Source organism: Falco cherrug, chromosome Z (assembly GCF_023634085.1).
Source record: "Falco cherrug isolate bFalChe1 chromosome Z, bFalChe1.pri, whole genome shotgun sequence".
Classification (NCBI taxonomy): Eukaryota; Metazoa; Chordata; class Aves; order Falconiformes; family Falconidae; genus Falco; species Falco cherrug.
In genome coordinates, this window is record NC_073720.1 from 43,822,607 (window position 1) to 43,839,645 (window position 17,039).

The 17,039-nt window shown below is 39.5% G+C and overlaps 1 protein-coding gene across 1 annotated transcript in view; it reads left to right on the plus strand.

Annotated features, from left to right (window-relative positions):
- NTRK2 (neurotrophic receptor tyrosine kinase 2) overlaps nucleotides 1–17,039 on the plus strand; it is a 211,382-nt gene that overhangs the window by 40,695 nt on the left and 153,648 nt on the right. The window contains exons 6-9 of the mRNA XM_055699474.1: nucleotides 3,066–3,202; nucleotides 6,185–6,317; nucleotides 7,873–8,172; nucleotides 13,224–13,256. Of these exons, the coding sequence (XP_055555449.1) occupies nucleotides 3,066–3,202; nucleotides 6,185–6,317; nucleotides 7,873–8,172; nucleotides 13,224–13,256 (603 nt within the window). The remainder of the gene's footprint in view (nucleotides 1–3,065; nucleotides 3,203–6,184; nucleotides 6,318–7,872; nucleotides 8,173–13,223; nucleotides 13,257–17,039) is intronic.

The window sequence follows — 17,039 nt, forward strand, 5'->3', positions numbered from 1 at the left end:
TATGGGCTCTTATACTACAACCTAAATTTACTATGCTGGCAGTTTACAAAAGTGTTTGAAGCTGTGTCTGATTGCTTGTATCAATGACTGTATACAAAGTCCTTTAAAATGTACATCCATATCAACAGAAGTGATAGTCATCTAAGACACTGTATTTATCCAAATTAAGTCAGAAGTAAATACAGCATGGTTGGATATCTTTGTAGTTGTGTAGGTGTCAAAATGCTACTGACTTGTATAAATGGTCTCACACTACATTGAGCATACATACTGAGCATATGTGTCCATTAGGGTGCATTGTGTTTTTTTAAACAGTTATTTTTCAGCACACAAGTTTTGCCGCTTAGTCTCATTGCTTTATTTGTAAGCTCAGTGTATCACATTTCCTAGATATGAGCTCTTATGCTACTATCTGCTTTTCCCAAGCAGAGCTATCTTTCAGGTACTGAGTATTCTGTGTGGAGCAGTCTGGGTGCCACTGAAAATAAAAGCCAAAATGACTTTGCAGTTGATGTTCACTAACTCAAGATATCCAACCAGAAAAAATTAACCCAAAGGCCACCCACTTCTTATGACTGGAGTGAAAGAAAACACACACAATAATGTGATTACTCCTATTCTACTCTGTTCTCTTCTATTCTGGTTCTGTTTCTGGTTCTATTCTGTTCTGTTCGTTTCTGGTTCTATTCTGTTCTATTCTACTCACACTTTTTTGCAGCAGTATTTTCTACTGTGTCTTGCAACTGGATTTTAGTATAACCAGGAATCTATGGAGTAATAAGCACGATTATTTTGTAACCTTCTGGCAGGATACAAGCATGTTGTAGCTGTTTCCCTCAGACATAAACGTGACATGTGCAGACTTTTGCAAATAAACAGAACTAGATGTAATTCTGGATGAGAACCAGAACCAATATTGGAGGACTTAAATTTCAGTTGCCTATCCTGTAAAAAAACACACTGCAGAAGAAGTTGTCTCAGAACTTAACAGCTATAAAAGGAGGGCTTTAAGGGACCAACATTGTCTATTTTTGCTTGTATAAGAGGTTTCATTTGAAATGATGTTTTAGTAGGAACAGTGCAGGCTTGCACAGCGAAACACTAATCTGTCATGTAGAGTCATGTAGACATTGTCCCAAACTAGGGCCAGGAGGAAGTGGGGAGCTTTAATCTCTTTACATGTTCAGGTCTGGCAAAACTAGTTGGAATAGTTTTGAGAGGTGGCGCGGAAATGTAACTTTATAAAGCAAATGATCTCATTACTTCTCTCCTTGTTCCCTAACCAGTATAATTAATATCCAAATGTTCCCTAAGATTAGTTTTATTTCCTGCTCAGCTAGTTGACAGACACTGCTGAGATTTGAATTCACAGCAGGCAAGAGCAGATGGCTACCTTTGCTAACAGATTACTGCATTAAGGCGTACAAACTGTCCAGCTCTGTCTCAATAAACTTCAACATATGATTTATAAAGTGAACATAATAGAAGAAATCCATGATGCCTATAATGGGAATCATATTACAGCACTACATAAAGCACTGGGAGAATTGCCTAAGCAGTTATTGTATACTTGTGCTGATCTTCTTAGCTTATTAGGTAAGAAAGCATTGCCTAGAAAATTATTTGTCTTCTCTTCCATATTACTTCCTTTCATTTATTTTTTTTATTAAACTAATCAAACTGAAAAGGACATTTCCAATACATATAGCTTTTACTGAAGTTCTAGCAGACATGCTAATGTGTTCGCACTGATTTGATGATTAATTGTTTGTATGGGACTTTTTACGTAAGCAAAAAGTCTCTGCTAAACTTCTACACCTGCAAATTGATGATGAAACTACTGTACTCTTAACTAAAAAACAGAACAAAGCAAACTAAAGTGAAAAAGAGAACACTTGTTTCAGGAAAATAAAAGTCATTGCAAGGTCGCGCATACGTATCCAGCACAGCAGATAAGCTTCTTTATTTGAGATGATAAATTATAAGTAAAACTTGCCTGGAACAGTTAATGAGAAATACATCGTAAGGGAGGCCAAGGCTTTTTACAGAGCGCCAAAAGGTGGCACAGTATCTTTTAAGAAGGATATTTCTAGCATGTTGCGCAATTATTTGCTATGTAAATAAATATGAAATGTGAGGTCCACTGTGCCTGAAATCTATTGATATTGCTGGCAGTATTTTTGAAGAGGATCAGTTTATAATTCCTTGTGTTTTTGTAAGCATTCTGCATATATTTACTCTTCCAAAAGTTCCCATTGCTTTGGGTACTGAAAAACGAGATACAGTGATTTATAGCTCTGTGAGATGGAGGGGGACTCCCGATTCTTGCAAAATCTGGGCTTTTTTCCTGGTGAATGATACCATCTCACTGCTTTTCTGCTTTCCTGAGGGCAATAAAGTCTGCTGAGGTGCCTTGGATAGCGGCTCTGTGCAGTTGCTGACTCTCTCTTCTGCCCTTTCCTCTGGTTTGGTCTGGTCAGTGCTCTGTTTCCCTCACTTAGTACTTGAGATCTGCTGTCTCTGAGGTGTGTCTCTGTATGAGAGGCAAGGCTGCAGGCTTTTGCATGATACTGGGAGCTGATGGGATTTTCCTGTTAGCATTGTGGAGAGCAGTGGGGATGCTGCAGTGTCAATGCATGGAAAATAGAGGTTGCTTTGCAGCTGTTACAGACAGGCAGATTAAATTTCCTATTGTAAAGAATAAGGGAAGGTGTTTTTTTATTTATTTTGAAATTATAAACTGAAGTTGCCCTAAATTCTGTTTGCCCACCTGAAACATTTCCGTATATAATTAATGTATTTCCACGTGCAGTAATGTGTGCTTAGGATGTGAAGTGGAGGAGGCGCAGGAAAATACAGTTACATAGTAGCTTAAAGATTGTAGTTACATGTTTCCAAAGATGCTGTTTGTACTCCCTGACTGAATAGCAACTGATCACAGTGAATACCTGATTTAGTGGTGGTTTTGCTTGCATTTATACAGCTTGTTTAGAATTGAGTGGTGTCTATTTCTGTCAAATACAAATGCATGCGTTCTTTTGTTGTTCTTGTTGTTTCTGTTGTAGACTTGCCCTCAGCAAACTTAAGCAATTACAACATCACCGTGGTGGAAGGAAAGAGCATCACATTGTACTGCGATACTACTGGAAGGCCTCCCCCTAATGTGTCCTGGGTGCTCACTAATCTTGTTTCAAACCATGAGGTAAGTTTCATATTCAAGTATGTGACAATTCAGAGACATGAAAAGCCTGCTGAAGTATGGAATAAAGGTTCATGTCCAGCTTTAGTTAACTTTTTATTAAAAAGATAAAATAGAAAGTTAATGTTGGAATTACATTTGATTTCCTGTTACTTTCAGTCCAGGGTGACTGCTGCAGTGCTTTTGGAGAGTGGCAGAAATTCACTTCTCAGACCCTGATTTGCATTCTGGTTTTTGATTGTCTCACTTGTAAATGAGAGTGCTGTAAATTTTTGGAAGTAATGTGGTGAATTAGGATACAGAAACACAAGTGTCTTTTTATTATCACTGATATTTGCATACAGAGAATAAATCTAATTTGCCGTAATTATGAAAAAAGGTAATTTTATTATATGACTCTTAATTTTTGTTATGTGTCTCTAATTTTACTATATTTTTAAGCCAAAAGCTTGGTGTGTTGGAATTTAGTTGTAAATATTCTGTGGCTTGTTGAAATTTCCTTCAACAAACAAGGCAACAACAGGAAGCCTGGGAAATTGAAGTGAAGGTTTTACTAAAAAAGAATGGCAGTATTTTTAATGAAATATGAAGATGCTTCTCAATAAAATCATCTAGGCAGGGAGAATTTTGTTCTCTGAGATCTTTATATTTGATGTCCTTACTTTAGACTGTGCACACTGGAGATAGAATGATTCTTTCTGATGGAAGTGTTGTTGAGGAGAGGCATATAAGCATATCTTCAACATGCAGCTGCTGACCTCTTGAATTGCCATTCAAGTGGACAAGACCCTCTGTTATTTACAATTTGATGGCATTTGCTTGCTTTCCTGCATTCATGATGGTGCAGACTGCCTAAAGCTTCCTGGTCTATACAAAGTGCAGGATGTGTACTTCCAAAACTGTTCCTGCAGTGTGGAAGAGACAGGACATCTGGGGTTTCATAATCTTTTTACTTTCTTCCTTGAGATCATTATAGTGGATCTGTATAGAACTCAACTAGCCTGTCTTTCAGCTCTCATAAATAAGAGCTTTGCAGAACTATAGTTTTATTTTTAAAATTTTCTCTAATCTACCCAAAGGCATCAGTTGTCATTAAGAACAAGAAATTAAAAGTTTGGGGAACATATGCCAAGTTGTGGTCTTTCTTTTTCCTTTTCCACCCCCTGTCGTCCGTCGTTGTCGTGTGTCGTCCCCCCCCCCCAAGTTATAAGCCAAAATAAATGTGGGATGCTGTTCAAAAAGTGAGATCACATCATTTTTTTTACCCTCCTATCTTTGAAATGCCATGGTCAGTTTGCTTCAAGTTTTCCAGAAGTGTTCTGTCCTGGCATAACTTCATCATGAGATTGCATAGGGTATCATCATACAGGCTAGCTGCAACTGTAGCCATGGAGCACAGCAGTCTTTTCAGTAGCAGAAGAATGAGTGCCTTTTAAACCTAATTTGCCATTCACAACTATCCTTCCTTTTTCTGTAAGTGTTGTTTTTGGTTTCCTTTCTTTCATTTCCATATCTCAGTTTCTGCCTCCCTTTTCTTCACCTCTTATGCTGCTTTTGCCTGTTTTCTCTCTTTCCTGTTTTACAAAGAGAGATGCTGACAAAAGTTAAAACTAGATTCTAGTCCTGCAAAACTAACTGTATGTTCCCATTTTTTATGCTGCTGTAGAATCTGATTGATGTTGGTTAGATTTTTCTGGCTCTAGATTTCAGCCCTGACCTTGTGACTGAGACCCACTGGTTTCAGTCCAGCTTTGAGCACCGCTCACCTCTGAGTTGCACATAGAGAAATGTGTAATGGGTTTTTGCTTCTCCACTCATCTTCCCTAGTGTCACACTGAAATCAGTGGCATTTAACTTAAGTGGAGTTAAGGTGTCATCTTGAAGTTCAAAATTCTAGTAGCTCATGACTGTATGCAGGAGTGTTCCCATGTGTCCCTGTTGACTGCCATAGAAAGCCACTGTGGTTTTACAGTTGCAGTGTGTTGTTTGTGTTCTGTGAAGCACTGAAGTGTATGTGTACACTAAGAAAAGTACCTCAAAAGTAGTTTTTAAAAATGATCCCAATTATTGTCTATTTTCTGAATGTGTTTTGGTTCCTTTCCTATTTAATAAAAGTCTTACATTTTATGAAAAATTCAAGTATGGAAATAGTAATTATCTGGAGATCATATGAAGGGCCTGATTTAAGAAAACCATAGTCTTTAACAACTAGCTTTATTTGCTTTATTCAGTGTTTCATAGCTGCATATTCAATACGGTATTTAAGGCTGTAAATAGGCACTGATCTTTCTAAGGGTCATAAGAATCAAGATTTTTAAGAATTCTAATTCTAACCTTAATTAGACGGTGCTTAAACACATAAAATAGTACTTGGGCAGTAGTTTAGGTAGCGCAAGGTACGTAATTTCTTGTGGAAAGTTTCATGAGAAGAAGTTTTCAAAAGGAGTTTAGCCAAGAAGGAAGGAGAAGGCATGTTGTCAAGGTAGAGTAGAGCTCAGAAAGCAGCAGTGGAAGTGATGTCAAGGGTAAGTTTAAAGGAAAGAGGCAAAAGGAGGAGTAAAGCAAGGTTTGAACAGAATATAGGAGTGAAGAGAAAGTTCAAGGGAAGCAGAGACAGACCACAGAAATCAACTATGAAGTTGAAGAGAGAGATGAGCAAGGGTATGGGCAGAGAGAAGGACATTTGTGTAGAGGGGAAGAAGTGTTTAAAAAAAGGTAGAAACTGAAGGAGAAAGGACAGAAAAATTGTTGAGTGTAGTGTTTGTAGCAGGACTTTTGGAGCTTTGAATCCACTACCACTGTGGTTGTGTAGGTGTTTTGTGTCTGTTTGGATAAAACACTTAGGTCTTTGATTAATCATGGACTGATACAGCTAGAAGGAAGAGAAAAAGAAAAATGCCATTTAGCTGCGGACAATGATTTCCTCCGTCTCCCTGGTTTTTAATGCTGTCGTTGACACATATATATTTTTCTGATTGCTTGTAGAGTGACACAAGTAAGAACCCAGCTTCACTAACCATAAAGAACGTTTCGTCCATGGACAGTGGGCTGTGGATTTCCTGTGTAGCAGAGAACATTGTGGGAGAGGACCAAGCCTCTGCTGAGCTCACGGTATTCTGTACGTATGCAGGCTTCCATACAGTTCCCGAGGCCAAACTGCATTGGCAGCGACTGTTTTGGGTATAAATATTTTTTGGGCATGCAGGCTGTTGAAACAAACCCCATCAAGGCATGTGAACTATCTGCTGCAGTTAATGCTGGGAGTAGCCCAACCAGCAGTTGTATTTATCTTTCTCAGCCCTGTGTTCCGCAAAAAAAATGTATTTCTAAATGCTTTATCTTCCTGTTAGAAAAATCTGTTAGTAAAGGTTTGAAACCCAAAATACTCAATGGCACTGTCAGCGTGGGAAGGTTTGTAATGGTGTGCGTGTACCTACATACTCTCTTAGGAATTGAAAAGTGTGAACGCATCAAAAAGCTCATAGAATTAATTGTAAGAGACTGCAAATGTTTAAGATTTTATTATCTGAAGCAGCAACTGCTTTCTTCAAAAAATAAAAATAACACACTTGCAACATTCATACTGCCAGATGTAAATTTATTTGTCATATCTTTGAATAATATACATATTTGTTAGGGCCAAGGAAGGGGGAAGGGACATATAAGTGTAGAAGCACTGGCTTCTTAGATCTGAGCTCCAGCCTGAATTCATTTTATGTGAACTAGACAGCATGTTTTCACAAGTTGCAATCCTCGGTTTAATTGAAGATGGGAATGGAACGCTTTGTAGATGGCAAACTTTGTTCAGCATGTGCTCATGACAGAGTAAACTGGAAGAATCACTGTAGATGCAGGATTGTAGGTTGAAATTGGTTGTGTAATAGCTATGGGAAGGAACATAAACTAGAAATGTTTGAACGGTCTAAATGAGATTCTGAGCTTGGCACTGTTATGAGTGATAAAAGGGAGTATAACTAGATGAAATTGGATGTAGTTAGGAATAAATATCAAGGAAAATTTCCCAATAGTGAAATAATGGGCAAGGTGCTGGAGTAATCTCCTGAGGGAAACAGAACAAGTCTGTAAACTTGAGGCATTTAGCAGGTTTGAAAAAATAATGAGAAAATGTATAGCAGAAAATCATCTTTCCCTTACAGAAGAATCCAGGGAATTAAGTCATCTGTTCTGGCTTTGATTCGGTAAAGAAAATAATCTGCAAGTTTGGATTCCTAGCTGAATATATTTCCAGTACTACTTACTTTTGGCCAAGTTTTAAATATTTTCAATACTGTCTTGATCCCTCAGCACTCCTCTGCACCATTTTTTCAGCAGATGAAAGCTAAAATTCTCTCTCTTCCTTCTCAGTGATCCAGTAACTGAATTTCCCACACCTTACAGAGTTTAAGTGATCTAACAGGTGTTCAGTCTTTGGAACTAGTTTGTTTTGTTTCTTTCTAAAGAACCTCTTCATTTTAGTTGTGAGTGTAGTACCTTAAGCAGAACAGGTGGGTTCCTGTGTGAGTGTCCTCCTAATAGGTATAATTCCTACAAATAACATACTTTTGTACTGATGAATGAAAAATACTTCCCTGATAACTTTGGGCTGAGGTAGGGAAGGGAGGAAAGACATGCTCAGAATATTCTGATGTTCTTCACTCTTTTTTCCAATATAGTTGCACCAAATATCACTTTTATTGAATCTCCAACCCCGGACCACCACTGGTGTATTCCATTCACTGTGAAAGGGAACCCTAAGCCCACGTTGCAGTGGTTCTATGAAGGGGCTATACTGAATGAGTCTGAATACATCTGTACTAAAATACATGTTATCAATCAAAGTGAATACCACGGCTGCCTTCAGCTGGACAATCCTACCCACCTGAATAATGGTGCTTATACCTTACTGGCTAAGAATGAGTATGGAGAGGATGAAAAACGGGTTGATGCTCATTTCATGTCGGTGCCTGGAGATGGTGAGTATAATTTTTTATTTTTCTTTTTATGTTAGCAATTGCAAATTGATGAGACTGTGGAGAAAGTGCCTGGCCAGTTTAAGTATTTTGGAGGAAGCTTTTTATATGCCCTTTTTTTCTCTCTGAATGAATGTCTTCAGGATTAGTTGTAAAATATTTTTGTTGAGCATTTTCTTCTTGTTTATTGCTTCTCAAGGGAGGCCACGCTAGTGCTCTCTAAATCCTCCCTTTGATTAACCATCCTCAGTGCCAGCTAAGGCTAGTAAAAGGTTGCTCTTTCTGAAGTGTTTTCTCAAGCCTCAGTTCTGATCATGGAAAGCACTGAGTGCCAATTTAGCCACTCTGTAGGTCTTCTGCATGTATATGAATGCAACTAGGTGACGTATCCAAGGTCACAGCGGATGCCTGTGTAGCATTTAGTGCCTTACTGCAAAACCGATAGTGCGGTCCAGTGAGTTGACGATAATATGCTGTTTAGGACACCAGAGGGAGCTGGAGAGAAAGCAAGTCATCCGGAGGCAGGATGGACGGACACTGTCTCAGGTCCTCACAGGAATTCCGATGTCCAATTCCCATTCGTTTTGGTGGAGGTTGGGCACCTACATGTCTAGGAATATCCGTGCTCAAGATGGTTGCTGTTAAATATATGCATCTTCAGTTGCTCTAAAGGCTCCACCTCAGCCCTCCTAAATGCTGTGTGAGCAGGCTAAAGGTGGACATAGACTAACTCATTTAACTGCAGGGATCACTGTGATTGATGTTCACTGTGGTTTGATCTTTTCCCACATCTACAAAACCGTATGTGAGGTGACTGCAGAGTAAGAAGGCATACATGTAAGCATATTGCTGCACATGGAATAAACTCTGAGTGGACCTTGCAAGCTGGAGTGGAAATAAAGGCATGGTCGTGCATAAATAACTACATAGTCATATCTGAAAAAAATGAGCATATGTGTACCTTTGGCTTTTTAGCCATAGGATATAAATAGCCACCTTCTTTCTTTAAACAACAATGTGCAGTGCTAGCTGTAATCTGCTAAAGTTCTTGGATTCCTGTGAAGCTCTTTTTGCCGAGGATGACTTGATTATTTGAGGCTACACCGCAGCAAACACTTTTTGGGCAGAAAAAAAAAAAAAAGTGAATATTTAAATTCTCTCTCCTACATTGAAGGCTACAGACAGTAAAGAATATGGTCTGTATTTAATGTTTTTCCCTATCAGCTCAGTTTGCAGTAGGGAGAGAGATGGCAAGCCTTTTGCTTTCCCACCCTTAGAAGGAGAAGGTGCAATGCTGATACAGCCAGGCTTTATTTACTCCTGCTGTCCTTAGTGGTCCTCTCCTATTTTTTCTCTGAAGTTCTTCCTTAAATAGACTCATTACAGAAGCACACCATGGTTTCAGCTACTGGTATCCTCTAATACTGCATTATAACGGTTCAGTAAAACAGTTCACCTTATAGATGTTCTGTGTACAATGGAGGTTCTTTTACGCCCTGATTATTTAATATGAACCTGGCTTCATTTTATTAACAGAGTAACAGTTCCTCTAACACATTTATCATCTTTTGTCTTTGATCCAAATCCCTTTTACTATTCTGTTTTACCTTTGTGCTTCTCCCTGTACACTGAAAATTTCCCAATTGTGGCCTTCTAAATCAGTAAATAGAACTGTAGGTATTCTCCAGATGAGAAAGACGGCATTACTTATTTGTTCCATCCTCTTTATACACACAAGGAATGTAAGTCTCCCAAGATAATCTGTGCTATGTTCTTTAAGCTTTTCCCAAGCTCTGTGATAGATTAAGCGTCACAAAAAGAGTATGGAGGAAATTGGACTATGTATAGGCAGGATGTAAGTGCATTAGAAAACAGTGCATGCTTAGTGGTAGCACCAAACCAGTCTTAAAAATTAACAACAGGGAAAATTGCTTATCTACTTAGCCTTCTCAATATTGTTTTAATTTTTTTCTATAAGAATCATGACACTGAGCTTTACATGACGACATTGTCTCCTCCACTGAAGCTGTCATAAAAGCAAATGTTAACTAGAATCCTGTGTGCATTGTATTACGATTTTTGTTTTAAATTATTACTATTTAAAGCACTGTCAGGCTTTTTCAAACCCTTAAAAGGCTTTTTCAGTGCTGTCGTTACTGTGTAGTTTCTTCTTTTGGCCCACATATTGTACAATGAAGCATAAAGATTAAGGCCCACGCCCTGGTATTATATTCATTTCCATGCCTTCATGACTGAATTAAATACCAGCCCTGATGTTTTCTGGGGTGGGGTATACTCACTGAGCTTTAAACTGATTCTCTCGTTATTGGATCACTTACGGGCAAATGCTCTGAGGGTGAAAACAAAAGAAAATTAAAAAAGGAACACCTCACCTATAATTCATATGTCTATCTAAATTAAATACAACTAAGTCTGAAGCATGTTCTGTCATCAACAGTGTTATACTTCAATTTCAAAGTTTCATCAAATATGATGAAGACATGATTTGTGCTAAGATGCTCTCAACTTCGAGCATGCTACTTGCAGAACATATTTCACTGGTCCGAGGATGTGGGCGTAAAGGAGAGGAAAACATGTACCACAATGTGATTTGGATTGAGTTAATGATAACAAAATCAATGTTGTAAATTAAGACTTTATTTTAAATGGGAGGGCCTGGAAGAATAGATTTCATGTTCTATTAGCTAGATTTTAAACTAGCTTTAATTTGCTAAAATTCTTGGATTCCTGTGAACCTCTTCTTGCTGAGGCTGACTTCATCATTTAAGACTACACTGCAGCAAACAGTAAGCAAGAAATGTTCGTGTTTAATTCTGGAGGCTGTTCTCATAGTTGATCCAAAACAGCTAATGAACATAGGAGAGATTTTTACCAATAATGAGTATTTTTAATTAAGTTTATTCATCTACCAGCTCTCTACTCTAAAATTGAGCTGAAGGAATCCAAGTCAAAAAGTACCTAGTAAAAGTAAAAGAATATATTAAATATGCCTTAGAAATAGCGTCTTGCTTGTGTGGCATAACAACATGGGGCTGTTTTGCAGAGGTATGGTTTTGGACTGAGTCTTTTGCTGCTGCTTTATTTTGAAAATGTCAACTTTATAAAGAAAGAAGCAAGCAAACCAAGTGTAGTTGATATAGTTTATAAAGATGATTGAATAGGATAAGTCTCTTACTAGTTTATTTATGCAACAACCTGTTCTAACAGGGACCAAAACAACAGTGCTGTTCTGTGTTTGCCCTAAAACCAATTGTGTGTAAATGTGCAAAATGACTATGAAGTTTAATGTTAAAATAGCTTCAACTGATGCTTTGATGATCACGTAGATATGCTTTCATGTAGGGAATACTTAAACAGAAATTTGGGTTTTGTCCAGCATCTTGATTTTCACAACTTTATTTGAAGTGAAGTATTTAATTATATAAAAGGTATTTAAATGAAGTGGATGACTTCCTAGTTTATATCCCTGGCAGGAGTTAGGGTTTAAACTAATCTGATTACTGTCCCAATTCCAGTAAATAGTAATGAAAATATTGCCATTGAACTCAGGAATAAAGGCCTGGGATCTTTTTGTTGTGGTTACCCCCCCACCCCCCTTCAGATTACAGAGGGTAAATTAGAAATACTGTCTTTCAGCAGATGGATGTTTTATGCTGGAAAAACTGAATCTGAACTTTCATGGACAGAAAACCCTTATCAGAAGTTACTTAAGGACAGATAGTACAAGCTTTCTTCACTTGTTATTTATTTCTGCAGATTGACATACAGTTCTCATGGGATCCATTAACCTATATCTCTGGATATTAGAATATATTTAAATGCAATTTAAAATAAACCAAGTTATCTGCTGCCATTCAGCAAATAGGTTGCAACTCTGTTTAGTATTTTCAGCACAGATTCTCACACTGTTGACATAAACACAAACAATGGTGTTCTGGTCATACTTCACAGTGGCTTTATACCAATCAGTGTAATGCCACTGCTGTGGATTTACTGTGAAGTACTATAAACAGAATTATGCTTTTTCAAGTTTGATTAATCTTTAGTGATTTTAATTATCTCTTATTTCCAAACTAACAAATAGAAAGAGTGAAAATATGGAAGAGATGATTAGGAGCCTACTACATAGGCTATGCTATAAATACTTTATAGACCAAAATGAACAGTTATCTTCAAATAAAACACAGGTATCTGTCAAAGTGTGAATAGTCTAATAGTACACTAATTTCAGTGGGCGTTGTGTGCATTATACTCACATATGTGTTCAGCCTTACATATGTGCAATAATTAGAAAAAGCTGCAAATTGGAACTAGTAAAATATAAAAAAATTGTAGACTAGACAGGTATCCATTTGCTTGTGTAAAAGCTGCCTTTCAAAACATCTGACTTTTGGTAAGAGTTCTGTCTGTATCAGCTGTGCAGCTGGCTTCTTGGAAGAATCCTTTCACAAAGCAAATGAAATGCTGCTGCTTAGGTCATCACTAGCTCTAGCCCTTAACTTGCCAGCTCACAGCTAAACTGTTTTGCTCTTACAGTGATTTAATAGCAAAATTTTTGACCAGGTAAAAGTCAGTGGTTGTTAATGCGTACTGAAGTCTGCTTCTGCTTGCATTCTACACAGGGAGAATTTTGCCCTTGATTTTTCAACAGGAATAGTTATTGTACTTATTCCAGATACGCATTGACAATGGAAAGTAGAATTTTGCCCAGTTGGGAAATATGCCTGCCTTTGCAGTTGCTGTTTCACGTGAAACTGCCCTGTGCAGTTGCTGTTTCACGTGAAACAAAATATTAACTTTTGGTATAGCTCTAAAATGGTTGTAAATGTAATCTGGTAAACAGGTACTGCTATATATTGATGTTGCTTTGCATTTCTTTAGGTAGTAATCATTACTATTGCAAATAACATGTCAACTCTTAGAACAATTCCTAAAGAAACTCTTATTCTTTCAACATTTGCAATCTATTTACAAAGCTTTTTCTTTTTTTTTTTTTCTTTTTTTTTTTTTCTTTCTCTTTTCTCCATGTACAGGTAGTGGCCCAATTGTGGATCCAGATGTTTATGGTATATATTTGATTTCCTTTTTCTTTTCATTTAATGATAGAAATGAAGGAAAAGAAACCATTAAAAGGTTGAATGTCAGGCTCAGTTAAATTGAAATGGCACATATTATAACACAGTTCAAAAAGGTACTTTGTATTTTTGATTCTTTTCCTGCCTTATGTTATTTAAGATACATGAGGGCAATATGATGTTTTACTTATTCTGCTGCTTTTGATTCACATTAGGTGAAGCATAAATCCACTGCTGCGAATGGTTGCAGTTGATCCTGTAGGATGACAGCTGTCTGATGTAGCTTACAGGCATGAGATTTTGTGACTCTTTCGGAGGCATTTCTTGGAGAAAAAAAGAGTTCATTATTTCTGCTTATATAACAACTTCTTTTTTTTTTTTTTTTCCCGGGCTGATTCCATACTTCTTTTACCTCCAAAAAGGTACCCCTAATCCCACTTAAAAATGAGGTTGCCACAAGTAAGTTTTCCTGTAGGCAATTTGTTTTGCTCTGTCCATGCGTTTGTACCTTCCCTTAATCTCCCTTGCACAGGCAGACCATTAACTCAGTTATATCTGAGTGTGTGCCGGAAGATTTGATGACACAAATCTTTTTTAATTTTTAGTTTTAGATGACACTAGTTTTTTAGTTAGACAAAACATCTTGGTCTGTACCTAGTGAAAACCAGCATGCACTAGAATGGTAGCTGTACAATGAAAAGCAGCTGGCTAGTTTTACACAATAATTCTGGTCAATAGGAAAGTCCATCCTAACCAACACACCTAAACACCCTTTAGCTTCCAGAATAAACTGGATCTGGCTTGGAGTACTTTTTATTCGGATGAAATGGCCCATGACTCAAGTTTTCTTTAGCTAATTTAAATGTTATTGCTTTGATTCCATTCTATGCCATTAAACTTCAGCAAATGTGCAATTTAAGCATCAATTTGGCTTTAAGTGCTTAGAAATACTGAAGGGTAGCTTCTTGTCCCTTTTCTTGCCGGTTTTTGGTGGCGGGGTGGTGGTGGGGTTTGAGGGCCTGAAAGGTGGGGATGGTTTGCACAATTTCTTACATGTGTTATATAAGCTGTATGCATGAAGTGTTTTATTCTGAGCTGTTTATCAAGGTCCTGATGCCTGTTTATGGCTTTAACGATGTGAGTGCTGCGCTTCAATTGACTGGGGTAGCTTTCTGCTGACGTTCGCTTTGAGCTGTGCTAGACGATCCCAGCCGGCAAGACCTAGTCCTGATGAAAGGAGCCTTCCTTTTTATTCCTGCTTTTTCTTTCTGCTGTTTGAAACTGCTGTCTTTGATCTTTGCTTCAGTGATTCAGTGCTCGCTTTGAGAAACACTTCATAGTCCAGAGTGTTTCCCTAATTATTCCAAATTCACGAGTCCAGCTAGTAAGGTGAATAAATGAGGCCAGCTGGAGAGTCTAGGAACTGCTACACTGCTTTAGAGAGCCCCTGCCTGCATGGCCGACAGCGGGGCCCTGAGATGAGCTCCCCCCAGAGACTGAGCAGTTTCCCTGACTTTTTCTCAGACTGCTCTATCTCTATGCTAACCTCTTTACCCACAACTTGGGTTATGTTGGAAGGAGGATTTAGAGCACCACCCCTCCCAGAGTCTTACCTTTAAAATGCTTTTTTCAGAGCCCTGTGCTGATCGTGTAGCAAGTGTGCCTCATGTAAAGGGTCGAGGGAGCAGCAGAGGATTTGATCCTGCAGGGCAGTGGGACTTGCTGTGTCGGTCTGTTGACTATGGGTGAAGTCAGTGGGAGCTGTAAGGTGCTTCCCTGCAAGTGTCAGGGTGCTGCAGGGCTGGGGGTCCCCACGGGGGCCCATCAGGGCAGGGCCTGGCAGCCAGGCCTCTCCCACCGCCCAGCCAGGTGCGGGGCAGCTGGGGGGCCCATGGACAGACACAGCCCCAGGCACTGAGCTGCCCTGGGGCCAAGGCCAGGCCACAAGCCCGCGGGTGGGCCTGGTTCAGCAGGGGCCATAGCCGGGCAGGGCCAGGCTGTGAGGAGACTGAGGCGGAGGTGATGGAGGGCAGGGGACCCTGACGTCAAGTACCCCTCTGTGCAGAGCAAAGCCCTTCATAGCTGGGTTTGCTGACCTTCTGTCTGGTGCTCCGTGTGAGCTGATTTCCAAGTGTTTTTCCATTGTGTTGAGCGTACAGTGGGAAACAGAAGAATGGGTGAGGTTGCAGCAGGCTGTGTGGTGCTGTGTTTGCTGTGGGGAGTCCTGGCTGCACGGGGCACTGCCTGCTGTGAGTGCAGAGCAGTTGCTGGTGCCTCCAGCTCACCTCTGAAGCATCTCTTGGAAAAGGCACAGAGGGGACACTGTCCTGGCCCCATCTGGGAAGTAACTGAGAGAAATAAAGCGACTCACCCAGGGCTGAGCAGGAAATCAAATGCAAAGCCAGCTTCTTCAGCTCTGAGTTAATGTCTTTGTGCCATGCTGCTTCTTCTGATGTGGTTGTGAACACAAGAGAGACAGCATGCCCCACATCAGCCAGCTGCTCAGAGGACTGTGCAGTCATCCCCAGGTGCTGGTGTGACTGTGCTGTCATCTCTATCCCAGCTGCCACGCACCTTGTTTGTGAAATGGCTTCAAAATACTGCCCAGCCTCAGCTGAGATGGTCTAGTCACCAGTGGCTGCGCGAGAGCCTGTGCGTGGCAGCAGAGAACCTGGCCCTGAAGCGATACAAATCCCACGTTGCCTGAGTCAAGAGGCATGATCCTGTCTGTATCAGAGGGCTTGGTGTCTATGTCGGATTTCATAGTGAAATGAACAAGAATCTGTTTAAGTCAGAATCACCCAGTTTTGGCTGGAGAGCTATTGCGTGTGTTTTCCTTGCCTGGCTCACCCATGTCAAGAGGCTTTGATGATCTGGCACTAGTTCAAATGCAAGCGCTTCATGGTTACGCAGTGGCGAATTGCAATGCAATACCAGCGTACCGACATGGCCTACTTTAGCTCTTGCCCATTTTAATATAAAAGTGCATTCAGAGGATTCACAGACCAGACCTGAAACACTGCATAGTTCTCGTGAGTTCTTGAGGGTGTGATTTCCAGTAGCTTAGTACATACATGAGCATAAACAGAACTGCAAATAGCATCGGCTTTTGCCCATCACTGTTTATGGGTAAAATTAAGAGAAAAAAGTTTCCCTCTTCAAAGTTTATATTACAGAGCCAGAGCAGTGAAAGCTCTAAAATATTTGTTTTATATATTAGTCTTACAAAGCTACAATAAATATAGAGTTGATCAAAGTATCTCTGTGAAGATACTCCCAGCTAATTGTAAAAGAAGCCCAGTCTTGTGGGCTGAGATACTTGTTATAAAGTGGGCTCTGCCTGCAAATGAATGAAGCAGAAGTCTCCTCCATTGCTGTGGCAAAGCATGTAGTCATGGTGGCAGATGGTCTGCGCAGCACCTTGTCAAGTGTCCAGGCTGCTTGTGCAGGTGAGCCATTCAGGCAGAGTTTGTGCTGCGTGGGGTAAGGAGTGCTGTTCATTTGCCTCTTGCTACTGTTCAAACCTTGCTGCATTGGAAGCTGTACACGTAGAGATGCAGTGCTGAGTCAAAGAATTCAAATGGTAAAAAGACCAGGAAATTAAATTTTGTTTCTCAAAAAACCTCTGTATACTTAATACTTATTTTGGCTTGAAAGAGCCCTGTCCTTTGGCATGCATGGTGCAGAGCCAAAATAGACATGAGCTGATTAGACAACCTGACTGTACTGACTGTAGCCAGAAGTAGCTGCATAACTTCATATAACAAAAAATCT